The sequence below is a fragment of the Nannospalax galili genome, unplaced genomic scaffold (genome assembly GCF_000622305.1).
Source record: "Nannospalax galili isolate Female #2095 unplaced genomic scaffold, S.galili_v1.0 scaffold221, whole genome shotgun sequence".
Classification (NCBI taxonomy): domain Eukaryota; kingdom Metazoa; phylum Chordata; class Mammalia; order Rodentia; family Spalacidae; genus Nannospalax; species Nannospalax galili.
In genome coordinates this window covers 116,781-131,622 of record NW_008344592.1, presented here as the reverse complement: position 1 = coordinate 131,622, position 14,842 = coordinate 116,781, and the positions used below count along the sequence as shown (strand labels likewise).

Sequence of the window (14,842 nt, the reverse complement as noted above, 5' to 3'; positions counted from 1 at the left end):
AAACCTTATGAAAAAGCACCTTTGAACCACTCTTACTCATCACTGCAAGCTAATTTACTGTGTGAACATGGGCCATACAGAGGTTGTGTTACTCAAAATTAGGTACTTAGATATGTCTGGATCTTGAGAACCATATAAAATCAACTCCCCATTCCCATCCCAGCCTGGCCCTTACGTACATCCTTCCTTGCTGATGAATGCTCCTTGGGGAGCCTGAGGAATGCCTTTCCACACGGTGATGGGCTTGGGGTAGCCAGGGTCTGTGGCCCGCCGTTCCTCACTGTAGCGCCAGTACCGCTCGCCTTTGAAAAAATAGGTCTTGCCCACAGGTTCCCAGCGCAGAGCTGTGTCGATCCCTTCACGTGGCAGGCAGCTGCCCAGCTCTCCCAAGCTATGGGGATACCCAGGTTCTACTGTGACCTCTTTGAACACCCAGTACTTGTCGCCTGTGGGTAAGAGGAGTCCAGGATCAGCTTTCCCTAGGCACTCAGTGCCCAAAGTTGTGCCTAATGCCACTTGCCCATCTTTATTCATAAAGTGAGAGTTTAAGTTCTCTTAGCCTCTTGTCCCAGCAGATCTTGGGAGCAAGAAGCTCGTCAGACCTCAGGCAATGTGCCCCAATGCTACCCAGAGTCTGTGCCCACCATCTTGGTTTTTTGTATGTTTATGTTTGTCTTTTGTTTTTAAGATGAGATGTTGCTTTGTATCCTTGGCTGCCCTGGAACTCATCATGTAGACCAGGCTGGCCTCAGACTTTCAGTGATTCTCTTGCCTCTGCCTCCCAAACGCTGGCAATTACAGGTACAGACTAGCCACCTTCTTGTCTTGTTCTCTCTTTTCTGGTGCTATGACCACCCCCTATTCACATTTAACCTAGGCCCCACCCTTGATATCTTATGCTCTCCCATGGTCTCTGGCCACTTCAAATTGGCTTTCTGGAGTGCCTCATCTTTACCAAACAGGCTCTCTCTTTACCTTTCTGCCTCCCAGCATTCCTAAGAACTGCTGGCATCGTCATTAACCCGCTCTCTGCTTCCTCTCTGAGTAGTCAGCTACTTATGAGGATTTGCATCTTTTTAAAAAATTTTTGGTTAAATTTATTATTATTTTTATTTTATGTGTATGTGTATATTGCCTGAATGTAGGTAGGTGCACCCATGTCGTGCAATGCCTGCAGAGGTCAGAAGAGGCTGTCGGATCCCCTGGAGCTGGAGTTATGGACAGTTGTTAGCTGCCATGTGGGTGCTGGGATTTGAACCTGGGTCTTCTGCAAGAACAACCAGCATTCTTAACCACTAAGCCATCTCTCCAGCCCCAAGGACTTGCATCTTGCAGCTGCTCCTTGCTCTGTAGCGGCATTCCTTTCTGCTTTGGGCCTCATGGATGGCACTCTCCTCAACTCTAGCAACCACCTCTGAAATGCCCTCCGTGCCTCTGCATTACCATATTGCTACCCACCCTATGGCTCTGTGATGTTCAGAAACCTACAGTGAGTTTCTGGCATTGGACTAAGGCCTGGACCAAATTCTGGCCTGGCAACCAAGGCTCTATAAGAATTGCCCTCACATGACCTTTCTGGCTGTCCAAGGTGGTCCCTCAATGGCTGCCAGGTAAAGTTCTGAGCCCTTCTGTCCTCATACACTCCACTAATTCTCACTGTCTTTTTCTTGCCCATCTTGAACCTGGCCAAGGCAGGATTACCAGTGTGAACCAACTGGTACAGGGCTGGCCCCAGGCCGGGCACATTAGCTTGCTTTCTCCTCTCCTCCCTGTTCTCTCCCACCTGTATGGCTTGTTGTCTCTGGGCTCTTACAGAACAGAGAAGATGACCTTTCCTGGTGTACTGGTCTTCCCTGTCTTACCCTATACTTCATATGGGTGGAGACTTTCACCCCATTAACATTGGCACTTTCTTGACTTGATTTTCCCAGATGGTATACTTCCTACCTACAGTGACCTGTCCCATCAGAAGTCAGTGTCTGCTGGGCAGGGTGGTGCACACCTTTAATCCTAGCACTCGGGAGGCAGAGGCAGGCAGATGTCTGTGAGCTCAAGGTCAGCCTGGTCTACATAGTTCCAGGCCAGCTGTGGCTACAGGGAGACCCTGTCTCATAAAACAACACACACACACAAAAGAAAGAGGAGGAGGAGATGGAAGTGGTGTACGAGGAGGAGGAAGAAGAGGAGGAGAAAGACAAGGAAGAAAAGGAGGAGGAAGATGAGGAAGCAAAGGAGGAGGAGGAAGAAAAAGAGGAAGAACAGGAGGAGGAGGAGGGGAAGGAGTCAGTTTCTGTTGGGCTGGAAGGGTCCACTGAAGGCAGCCATCTACTTCCCACCCCACCTCCTCTTTAGATATGAAAAAGGCAAGTCTCAAAAAGGGCAGGGAAACATCCCAGGTCCTGCACAGGCCATGTTACCTTTGAAGAAGACAAATCTTCCATCAGCCCTTTCATAGGCTGCATCTATGCGAGCAGGCAGGCCCTTCCAGAACTGCTCAATCTGCATGGGGTATCCCTCCTGCACTCGGTTATTGCGCAGGCGCCAGAACCAGCGATCCTGGAGGAGGAGAGGAGAAAACGACATGGCAGGTTTTGTCTCTGAATCCAGTGATCTCAGCCTCAGGGCTCAGGCCCAGTAACCCAACACTAACCCCAGGGCTCAGCCTCACACCCCTGTCCCCCATGGAGTCTGTCCATCTGCTGCTTCTAACTCTTAAAAGAAGACAGGCACGACACGGTGCACTCACATACGTGCAGGCAATACACTCATACACAAACAATAAAAATAATAAAATATTTTTTTAAAAAAAGAAGACAGGATGCAACTGTTCCTTTAAGATTCCCTGCTGTCCAGGGACTCTGGCACAGCAGACAGATGGGGTGTGGAAAAGGAGGTGTGGAAAACTAGTAAGGGGAATGTCAGGTCCTGGAGTGGCCACGGGAGGGCAGCAGAAAGTCACTGACTTCAGTCTCGTGGGACTCCCAGCATGGTAAGGGCAATAATAAAACCCACACTTGCCTGTGAACACTTTATTAGGATGATCAAAGACATGAGTGCAACAGTAGGCAGATGACTTGGAGAAAATTGTACAAAATTTGTATTTTTAAAGGTGTTTTATGAGCACTTTTAGGACCAGTGTGTGTGGTGGTTTTTTTTTGAAACTTATTCTGACTTTCATGATTCTGTTAAGTCAATCTGAGATTCACAGTCTTAAGGAAGGCCAAATGACATGCCTTAGAGTCAGTCCTTCAGTGAGTGGTGGGACTGGGTGGGGCTAGCCCACATGGCCTGAATTTTGCTCAATGCTTGAAGCTTGGTGGGGAGACCTTAGGAAAGGGTATGGGGTAGCCTTCCTCCACCACCCATTGTGATGGAGACCTGCTGCCCAGACCCCATTTGGTGAAGGGAACTGTTCCAGTGACTGGAAGTGTGTCAGGAAGCAGCTTTCAACTTTCAACCCTTTGGGGATGGCCTTAACTTCAGAGAGCCTCCTTCAAGGTCACCTCCTTCCTCATCAATGAGGCAGGGGATATAGGCCTATGTTGGGCTATTTTAGGTCCAACACAGACTGACTCCGATAGCTCCAGAGCTCCCCATAAGGTGGATGAGTTGGCAACAGGCCTGTGTTGCTCCTCAGCTTCTCTGCCTGCCCTTTTGGGCTTTCCTGATCCTCCCATCCACAGATGTTGATTCCGAAGGCACTCCTTGACCTGCATGCACTCCAGACTGTGTCTCAGAGTCTGTTCCCGAGGGCCTAGCCTGCAGCACACCATGCCCAGACAGCCCTTGGCTAACATGACAGGCACTGGACAGGTGACAAGATGTAGCCTGGCTAGTACCAGTCACTCAGGCTCTGGCAGGAGCTGTAGGCTCTACCACCATATGTCAGCCTCTACTCTGTCTTCATAGCCCTTAATTTTCACACGTCCTTTGACAGGGGAATGACTCCCCAAGGTTTCAGATGGACATCTGAGATCTGGAGAAGAAAGGTGACTTGCTCAAGGTCACAGACCAGAAGCCATCTCCAGCTCTTTCTTGAGCAGTAACTCCCTGGAAGTTGTTGGTTCATCGATCTTTCCTTGTCACCTTTTGGTTGATTCATCTGGTAACATCAGAAAGAGACCCTGGGTTCTGGTCACTAGGCCAGTTCCTGTCCAGGCTCCATAGCAGTCTAATTATAGAACAGGAGCTTGCCCAGCTCCATAGTGGGGAAAGGAGTGGAAAGGGTCCAACTGGGTGACACGGATCCACCAGCCCTACCTTAAACACAAACATCTCGCCCCGGAAGAGGGCCACCGTGTTGAAGTTGCCATCACAGATGTTGGGTTTGGCACCTGGAGTGGATGGACGGTCCCCAAGAGGTGGTCGAGGGGGCCTGGGCTGCCGTTCATGCTTCCTCTCAGATGGTGAGTGGATCCTGCGAACCGGGAGTGTGGGGAGGGGCCTTGTGGGCTCCAGAGGCTCAGCCGGGGGTCCTAGAGAGAAGGACTACATCTTAGAGAGGGCCTACTTGTTCCCTGCTGTCCTCTGCTACTGCCCAACCATTACATAGGCAGCTCTGGGTCAAGCCTGTCACCTTCTTACATCCTGTCCCCTCTCCCTGATGTAACTTCCCAGGGTTTGAGAAAATAGATGGAAACAACCACTAGAAGAGGACCCTCACCTTTCCACCCCAAGTCAGGTATCTTTTTCTTTTTAAGAAGAAACTTGTCCTTCCTTAGGGTCAGTGTCCTAGCCCTCTTTTCCTGCTCCCTTTCACACAAGCTGGGCCCTAATTTCTCCCTTTCCTCCTTCAGCCAACTTTTTTTTTTTTGGTCTTTTTTGAGACAGGGTCTCCCTATAGCCCCAGCAGGCCTGGAACTCACTTTGTAGACCAGGCTGGCCTTGAACTCACAGAGCTTTGCCTACCTCTGCCTCCCAAGTGCTGGAACTAAAGGCGTGCGCCACCACGCCTAGCTTTTCAGCCAACTTTAATACAGCTTCGGCTCTTCTTTCCACCCAAATCACTTGCCAAGATCATCAGTAACCTCTGTGGTGCAATCCAACAGCTATCTACTCAAACCTTGTTAAGTGAATAAATCATCTCGGGGTTTTGATAATGCAGATTGTGACTCAGAGGCCTGGGGTGGGGCCTGGGACTCTGCATGTGTCCAGGGTCTCAGGTAGTGCCCATGTCACTGATCTGAGGCCTACACTTTGGGTAACAAGATCCTGGAAGCATCTGCCCTGAACCACAGTGTTCCTTGGTTTTCCTGCCACCTCAGGGGCTGTTTTCTCTTAGCCTCCTTTGCTGTCCAAAGACTGGAGTGTGCTTAAGGAAGCTTCTCTTTTCTTGCTTCCCTTTGTAATGTCTCTAAACCTGGGAAGCCTGTTAGAATTACCTGGGGAATTTTTAGAACTCCAGAGCCTCAGGAAGCACATCAGACCAACCAACTCACCCATATTTCTGGGGAGGGGGTGGATGTCAGTTTCTTACGAGAATCTTAAGATGATTCCATGGGCAGCCAAGTTGAGAGTCACTGCTCTAGGGGACTCATCCAGGTTCCTGGCTTTAAAGACTGTGTGTCAGAGCTGTCAGCTAGGATGTTCTGTGGTGATGGAAATGTTCTATGTCTGCACTGTCAATATAGTTGCCTCTGGTCACATGAACATGTAGCTGTTGAGCACTTCAAAAAGTGAGTGACTTGTTATTAGTGACCGAAGAACTGAAACTTCAGTTTAATTTTAATGATTATACATTTATATTTGAATAGCCATTTGTAACTAGTAACTACTATTTTAGACACTAAAGATCCCAAGTGACTATCCCAGTCCAGATCTTTGAGCTGCAGACTGGCAAATCCTATTGCCTACAATCATAGAGACCAGACTTGTTTTTAAAGGCAGGGTCTCATGTATCCCTGGCTGGCTTCTAGCTCCCTATATAGACAAGGATAATCTTGACTTCTTATCCTCCTGTCTCTACCTCTAGAGTGCTGGGATTACAGGTGTGTGCTACCATGCCTGGTTTATGCCATGCTGAGGCTCAAACCCAGGACTTTATGTGTGCTTGGCAAGCACTCTAGCAACTGAGCTACATCCTCAGCAAGGTCAGAACTCTTGGTGTTATCCTTGGCACTTTGCTTCTTTCCCTTTCCCTCACATCTGATCTGCCAGCAGATCCTAGTCATTCCACTATGGCAATAACTCCAGTGCCAGCTGCCCTGCCCCACTGCTTGACCTATTGAAATCCAGGGCTCTGGTTGCTGCAAATCCTCCAGAGGGAGCCCCACTCCTGTGCTACGTAGACTAGTGTTTGCTTAAGAAAACTGGTCTTCCCATTTCAACAAACCTGACTAGAACAAGAACCTTCTATGTCAGTGTGCATGGCGGAAGTCCTTTCATCTCTTATTAAGACAGCAAACTAGCTTCTCATGTTTCCTAAGACCAAAGCTCTGGTTATGATACTTATTACCATTACTCAGGTAGATGTGTGACTCACCTTGGCTTGAGGAACCCAGGAAAGTGCCCAGCCCTATCTAGTAGAGAGAAGGAATGGAGCACAGGAGGTGAGAGGTAGGGGGGGAAAGGTAGAAAAGAGAGAATGAGTGAGCCTCACCTCACTTTGCTTTTCCCCGTCACATCTCAAACCCTCTTAAGTGTGACAAGGCTCCCCATTCCACACCTGTCCCTATAGGCAGGCAACCACAGCCCACTCTGAACAGTGACCCCTCCCTCACCACACACACGCACACACCGTAAATCTTCTGGATGCCCTGGAGGTCATCCTGGGGCAGCTTGAAGTTGTGCGTCTCCATGTACTGGTAGAAGGGTGCCATGATGGCGCTGGGGTCATTGGAGTGCTCCAGTCCCAGTGCGTGGCCCAGTTCATGCACAGCCACTAGGAAGAGGTCGTTCCCTGTAGAGAGGGGCATGGGAGGTGCCCAGGGCACCCACTTAGGTATCAGGTGTCAGTCCATTACTTGGGCAAGCACTGAGCATATGCACCATGCCTGATCTTCTGCTGGGCATTGGGGACATACAGAGAAATCACACACAAATCTTGCTTTATGGACCTCTTGATATAGAGGGGGGCACATGCAGAATGTGACATAGGTGTGTCTGGGTGCTCAGGTGCTTTAACAGATGTCTATAAAGGTTAAGGAGTTTTTTGGTTTTTGTTTTTTTTTTTAATACCACTGAGCTATATCTGCAGACCTCTTTCCCTTTTTATTTTGAGACAGAGTCCCACTAAGTTTCCAAGGCTGGCCTTGATCTCACTCTGAGGCCCAGGCAGGCCTTGAACTTGGTCCTTCTGCCTCAGTTTCCGGTTAGCTGTGATTACAGGTCTAGTTTGGGAGATTTTGAGGAGGAAGGGCAGGGGAGGAAAATGCTCAGGGAAACACCATAAAAGCAAAGCTTAAGCTGAGTCTTGAAAGGTAAGAAGTTGCTCAGGAGAATAGACTCAGGGTTGAAGAGGAAGAGGGTGGAGTGGCACTTCTGGCAGAGGGAATGCCATAAACCAGATCTAGGGACAAGCAGTTCATTCCACTTGGCTTTAGAACAAAGCAGGAGGGGAGGGCCAGAGAGAGATGAGGTCAGCCAGGCTGGCAAGCAGGGCTCTGTGGTACTCTACAAAGGAATTTGGATCACCTTCTTGGTCAGCAGGGGTGGGTGTAAGCAGGACAGCAGGTGGGGCACATGAAGTCATTACCCTTCTTGCAGTTGGAGAGGGAATTAGAGGCAAAGGAGACCTGAGTCAGACCAGTGGGATCAGTTCAGAAGGTGAAATCCAGGTACTGGGGTGCAGGTAGGAAGTACAAAGGGCCGAGTCAAGAAAGGTGTGGCAGGATAGCAGAGAAAGTGCTAGGGGTGGCCTCAGGAGTCCTAGGGTGAACAGGGCTCTGGGCATGGGGCAGCTCTGTCAGCAGGACCCTAGTCCTGAAAAAATGGAAGTACTGGCCAAGACCAAGTTGAGGAGTCAAGTATAGATGGAAACACAACCCATGGGCTGAAAGTGGGACACAGGCTCCTGAGTATGAAACTGAGGTGGTGACACAGTAGGGTGGTTTTCAGTGTCCCTGGAGTGGGACAGATCACCTTCATTTCCAGTGCCACACCTACCAGCTTTATGAACTTGGCCTATTCCCTGAGCCTCAATGTCCTCATTTATAAAGAGGAACCATACCTACCTCATGGCTTAGGTAAAAAGTGAATAAGATAATGTATAAAATGCATGGCTTAACCAGGAATGGTTTCTCTGTTACAGCACAAAAGATGCAAACTGGGCTAGAACAAGCTCATTGGTCAGAAAGGCCAGTGGGATCCCAGCAGCAGATTATCTTAAAGCTAGTTCAACGTTTGTTTTAAGCCTTGGGTAAGCATAGGCCTGAATTTGGGGGCATTATGTAACCAGTGTTGGGAAAGAAATGCCAGGACCAAGGAGTTGGGCAGGGCATTGTATACACAGCTCTGGCTCTTCTCTTCTACTTCTAGATGCCTATCTGCATTTCTAGCATTTCTTCACACCTGCCTTGTGTCTCTCAGTCCTAAGCATGTCTCATGAGGCCCCTTTCTGCCACCCGGAAGTCCAGGGAGGCCACCAGGAGTCAGGAACCCTACTTCCCACTCTGGCTACAGTATCCCTGACCAAGGTACCCTCCCCAGTCCATCAAGTCCCCATAAGGGTCAGATAGAGGTGGGAATTGTTTGGGTTTCCTGGATAGGGTCTTGAGAAACAAGAACTCCACAAGGCTGACCTAGACTGAGGGAAGTTGGAGAGCCTGCCTCTCCACTGACACCCAGTGTCATCAGTAAAGCCACCTTTGAGCAATGGGAAGGAAGTAGGGATGGGCAAATCATTGCAAGGTTGGCCAAAAGCCTGGGGCTGGCCTTCTGCTGAGAAGGCAGGCTGGCAGGAGATGACCAGGTTGCCCCTAGCTCCTTCCTCAGGTCCTGGTTCCTCTGGCAGCAGGCAGGTGTGAGCTCATCTCTGGGCTCCATGCCAAACAAACGCTGTGGCTGGAGCCAGCAGAAGGCAGCTCTGCTTCCTAGGGCCTGTCCTGGCTCTGCTCCTGGCCGGCTGCTCTACCTGGGACAAGCTGTTCAGGGCCTCTGCCTTCTGACCAGGCCTCTTCTTGGGACCAACCATGGGAGCTTTTACAGGGAGCCAGGGAGAACCTGGGGATTTTCAGCCTTTGTCCTTGGCCTGTGCCTGGTTCTTCAGAGAAAAGAGAAATCCCTTGAAGGAAAGGGGTCTTGGAGTTTTGTTCCTGGAACCAAAAGAAAGGATTTGGGAAGCCAGCATCCTGCTGCACAGAAACCTAGGAGAGCTCTGCAGAGGAGAGGAAAGAAAAGGTACAGGCAGTCTCCCTGAACTTGTGAGGAGAGGCAGAAGTATGAGACTGAGTCTGCTATGGAGAAGAGCCTGGTACCGTGTGGAAAGGAGGCGCCTAGGGTTTTCACTCCCCAAGAGAGTGGGAGGCAGGAAGCAGAGTGGTGAGATGTGGTCTCTGCAGCTCTGCCTTGTCCTCTTTGCAATGAAGAGAATAATACACCTTCTTCCTTAAGAACAAGGGCGTTAATGAGGTGAGGTTTGCAAAGTGCTCATACCTGGTCCTGGCAAAGAAGTATCACTGCTAATTACCACAGTCCTGTTGAGCTGTGTGTGAGGACCAGTGTCCCTAGTTGTGAGCCGAGAAGTCTCTGGGCCTCCTAGCAGATCCCTGACAGTCTGCTTGGCTACTCCAGTGGGCCTTGCCTTTTCTCTTAGGATTTCCCTCTTTGGGAATTCTCACTTCTCTAAAAGCTCCCCAAAGGCATTTCCCTTCACCTCTGCGCTCTTGCCAGCATTGTCCTCTCCATCTGAAATACCTTCTTTCCCTCAAAGTTTACCTCAGTGCCCATCTCCCAGGAAGCCAGTCTGGCTCTTGCAACTGACAGATTATGTTGCCTCCTCCTCTCCCAGCATTTAACCCCAGGCAGCTTTAGGTACTGGCCACTTTCCAGCCAATGTTAATTACAGCCACCGGTACATACTCTGCCCCAGGACGCTGAGCTTCTTCCAGGCAGTAGCCCCAGAAAATAGCTTAGCGGTGTCTGAGTCTGACAAGGTGAGGTGACAGAACCCAGGATGGAAGAGTGCCAAAACTTTAGTAGCTCTCCAGGTACAGTCTTTGGACTGCTTGCAGCAGCAACCCCCCATGGGGTCTGTTAAAGATGTGGAGTCATGGGCTAAAGAGATGACTTAGTGTTTAACAGCTCTGGCTGTTCTTGCAGAGGACCCGGGTTCAAGTCCCAGCACCCACATGGTGGCTAACAACCATCTGTAACTCCAGTTCCAGGAGAATTCCAACACTCTCTTTTGACCCCCATTGAATGACACAGGTGCGCTTACATACATGCGGGCAATATACACATGCACATACAATTAAAAAAATAATAAACAGAATGTTTTTTAAAAAGATGTGGAGTTGCAGATTTATATCTGACTTTGCCACTTTCCAACTGAGCAGAGCTTTGCTTCCCTCACCTCTAAAGCAGAAATTATAATCCCCACCTCTTTGCCTTCTGCGATGGGAGAGTTAGTGACCTAAGTGTGGAAAAGCTCTGTTCTGTAAAGCAGGGTACTGTCATGAAGAAGACTCTTCCTGTCTTGTCACCTTTTCCTACAAAGGAGCAGCATAGGGCTGGACTCCCTTCCAGCGGCACTTACGGAGGAGCATCTGCTGACTTCACTAGTTGACTCATTTGAAAGAAATGAGGACAGGAAATTTGTTAAAAAAAAAAAAGCTTAAAGGTGTGGTGGGCTAGCCTGCTCTTCACAGCTTTCACTGGGGTGCAGAATGAGGAGTAAGTGCAAATGCAATGGTTCTTTGGGGGAGCCTTGTGTGTATGTGTGTGTGTATGTGTGTGTTGTATGCATGTGTGCAGGCATGCTTGCATGTGGGGACACGTGTGTGGAGGTCAGAGGTTGATGTGGGATTCCCCTATTGCTCTCTAGCCTATTTATTTTGTTATTTTTGAAACAAAGTCTCTCTCTCTGAACCTGGTGCTTGCTGTTTTGTCTAGACTGGCTGGTCAGCAAGCCCATGGGATCTTCTTGTTTTTGTCCCCTCCCCTGCAGTGCTGGGATTGCAGCCACATGCTGCTGTGCCTGGCTTTTATCAGATGCTGGGGATCTAAACTCAGTTCCTCATGCTTACAATACAAGCACTTTACCCACTGAGCCATCTCTCCAGCATCACCTTTCTTCTATAAAGTATCTCAGTCTGTATCCCAAGTTGGCCTGGAACTCACTATGTAGCCCAAGTTGGCCTTAGAACCACAGTAATCTTCTTGCCTCATCCTCCTGAGTGCTAGAATTTAGGCATGAGTTTAAGAAGCTTTTTAAAATACTTGGGGAGGAAGGATTCTGATTCAGGGATTTATGTTGGGATATAGACATGCTCCCCAACCCCAGTTTTGAGACAAGATCTTATTATGTAGTCCTGATTGGCCTGGAACTCACTATGGACACCAGGCTGGCCTCGAAGTCTCAGAGATCCCCCTGCCTCTTCATCCCAAGCGCTGGGATTAAAGGTATATGCCACTACATTCAGCTCTTTCTCTTTTTAAAACTAGTACCACCAGTATTATATGTGCTTCCTGAGATGGTTAACAGGAAGTACCAGCACCACAAAGGAACATTCTAGCCAAAAACATGAACCTAAATCTGGGCAGGCCTCTAGAGCTAATCACCAACAATCAGGAATCATGAAAACAGAGGTTAAAAGTGAACCTGAGTCTCTCAGGCTAAATGATTATACTTAGGATGGGTGACCCAGTTTCTTCAACACAAGGTAGGGAAGTGTGTGTGTGTTGGGAGGTATTTTAAATAATAAAACTTTAAAAGTCAGCCATGTGTGATATGGATCTTGTTTGGATCCTGATTGAAGCAAATGACTGTAAAAGACATTCTTGAGATAATTTGGAAAACTGACGGTATTAGGGTGTGTGTGTGTGTGTGTGTGTGTGTGTGTGTGTGTGTGTTTGTATATGTCCTTGGCAAATGTGCATGCACATGTATGCATGGACATGTGGAAACCAGAAATCAACCTTGGATTTTGTTCCTCAGAGGCTGTCTACCTTGGGATTTTGTTTGTTTGTTTGCTTTTGTTTTGGGTTTTTTTTTGTTATTAGATTTAGAATTCCTTTTTTTAAAAAAATATTTTATTTATTATTTTTATTTTATGTGTATGAGTGTATTGCCTGCATGTATGTGAGGGCACCTGTGTCATGCAATGCCTCAGAGGTCAAAAGAGGGTTTCGGATTCTTCTGGAACTGGAGTTAAGGATGGTTCGTAGCTGCCATGTGGGTGCTGGGAATTGAACCTAGGTCCTTCCTTTTTTTTTTTGAGACAAGATCTTCCTGTAGCCCCAGTTGGCCTGGAACTCCCTATGCAGACCAGCTGGCCTAGATCTCACAGAGATCTGCCTGCCTCTGTCTCCCAAGTACTGGGGTTAAAGATGTGCACCACCACACCCAGCACACCTGGCCCTTTTATATGGGTTCTAGGGATTAAACAAAGGTGATTGTGCTTGTGTGACAAGTGTTTTACCAATCCCCTGGGTATCTGATTTTAAGAAGTTGTTAACTTTGTTGGGTTTGATAATGATTTTGTGGTTATGTTAAAATTAGGTCTTTGTTAGAGGTACACACTAAAATATTCACATGTGAAATGATATTATACCTGAGTAGGAAAGACACAGTATTGGTTGTTGAACCAGGTGATGGGCACCTAGGGATGCTATTCATTCTCCCTCCATCGGAGATTTTGAAAAATTTCCATAATGAAAGTTTAGAAAACAGAAGAAAGTCAATAATCAGAAAGTTCCCACTCCCTCCCTCACTGAGTCTATACGGAAATCAAATGACATCATATCCAAGTGTCCAATACACCTTGGTTCCTTTTCTCTCTCCAAAAGCTGTCTTGGGGCAGTACTCAACAGCTCACCCCCTTACCAGCCAGGGATCTATTGCTGTGCTTGTGAGCTGTGTCTGGCTCATTTCTGTTTTTACAAAGACAAGTCCTGACTTCTGTCCAGAGAAGGCATTAGCTATCTTGGAGTTTCTATCAGAAAAGATGGGATGGACCAAGCAGGAAGGGTGATGCAATGGTGTGCATTCCCAGGTCCTAGGTCATTCCCACCCACTGCACACACCAGTTTTGGGGACTGGACGCTGAGTCCTGCAAGATCTCCAAAAGCAGGGAATGGGTATGACAGTGCAAATCCCTGGAGTTTTGCAGAAGGGGAGGCGCAGGAATAGGAAAGTCTTCCTTTACCTCCATAGGAAAATAACCCTTTGAAAATTCATTTGTGTTTATCAGAACGGTAACTAAAACCTTATCAGCTAACAGTGCCTGGCACGTAATGGCCGCAAAATGATAGTTTTCTTTTCCAGACACCTTATCAGTTAGCCTAGCCATTTGTCGATATCTATCCAAAAATAAAAATGAGATAAAGAATAGATGTACAAAAAGCCAGGAAAGACATAGGGGAGATGATGCCAAAGCAGAGGAAATGGAGCTTCATAGGAAAGAGAATAAAAATCTGAAAGGAGGAGGAAGACAAACAGAAATTTAACAGCCTCATAACACTGAGGCTGAGCCTTGGCCAAATCATCTCCTGAGCCAGTCTTTGACAGATAAGCCTAGAGTGACTAACCCTGACCAATGCAATGGTTTGGAGTGTCCTCAAGGGTGCAGACTCCATGTACAGACATCAGATGTGACTTCTGAGAAAAGGGGCCTTCAAGAGTGCTCACAGCCTGAAGAGGTGCCACAGCAGAAAAAGACACCCACTGTTTTCCCAAACTTGCTTGAGCTTAAGGATCAGGATCTCCAGGGGAAGGGACTAAAGTCCTTGTTTTTAACAAGATCCTTGGCAGTTCTCATAATTAGGCTGGAGAGGGAAACTTCAATGGAAAGAGATATCTCTCAAGCTTGAAATCTGCATTCTCAAATAATTTCTTGGTGATTCTCATGTACTCTGTAGTTTGAGATCCACAGAAGTATGACATGCTGACTGATGATATTGGCTCTGGGGCTATAATGTTCAAGATCAAAGCCTTGTTTTACCACTCACCAACTATGGGGCCTTAGGTAGGTTACTTAATGCTCTCTATGCCTTTGGTTGCCTATCTCTAACATGGGACAATAATATCTACCTACATAATGTGTGGAAAGCAGTTGGTCCGGACCTTAGATCATTAACATATCTACTAATTGCTATTTAGTATAATCTAAAGGCTGAGCCCCCGTCCCTCTTTCCTATGAACTCTCACTCCTTTCTTGGCTCCTCTGCTGCACCTTTCAGTAGAGAACGTCTTGTGGCAGAGTCACATATGTGCATATCTGACTGGACTTCAGATGGCAGCCTGTATCTTTTTCCTTCTTCTTCTTTAATTAAACATCCAGATCCCCTTTGGGTTTTGAAGGACTTTGTATCATGTCATATTAGAGTTGGAAGAGACCTTAGATCGCCTACTCTGACCTCTTCTTTTATAGAGAAGATTGGAGGTGAATTTTATATCTCTGACCTCATAGCTGAGGTTTCAGTTTTTGATTTTCCCTACAAGACAGGATGTCATGTAGCTCAGGTGGCTGAGGATATAGCCAAAGATGATCTTGCAAGTCTGACCTGCCTGCTTCCACTTGTGTGCTGGGATTGCAGGTATGTACCACATACTCCTAGTTTATGTGGTGTGCTGGGGATTAAATCCAGTGCTTTATGAATGCTAGGCAAGTACTATTGAGCCCTCCCCCACACCCCCCGTCCTCATATAAGGGGTTGTTGAAGTAGGATTTAAGCTCTAACACTA

The 14,842-nt window shown here is 47.8% G+C and overlaps 1 protein-coding gene across 2 annotated transcripts in view; it reads right to left on the bottom strand.

The window, feature by feature from the left end:
* Mmp24 (matrix metallopeptidase 24) overlaps window positions 1–14,842 on the bottom strand; it is a 44,502-nt gene that overhangs the window by 4,396 nt on the left and 25,264 nt on the right. For both annotated transcript variants that reach the window (XM_008840740.2, XM_008840739.3), the window contains 4 exons: window positions 6,737–6,898; window positions 4,261–4,475; window positions 2,418–2,556; window positions 180–446 (listed from right to left, as the gene is read on the bottom strand). In XM_008840740.2, coding sequence (XP_008838962.1) covers window positions 180–446; window positions 2,418–2,556; window positions 4,261–4,475; window positions 6,737–6,898 — 783 coding nt within the window. The remainder of the gene's footprint in view (window positions 1–179; window positions 447–2,417; window positions 2,557–4,260; window positions 4,476–6,736; window positions 6,899–14,842) is intronic.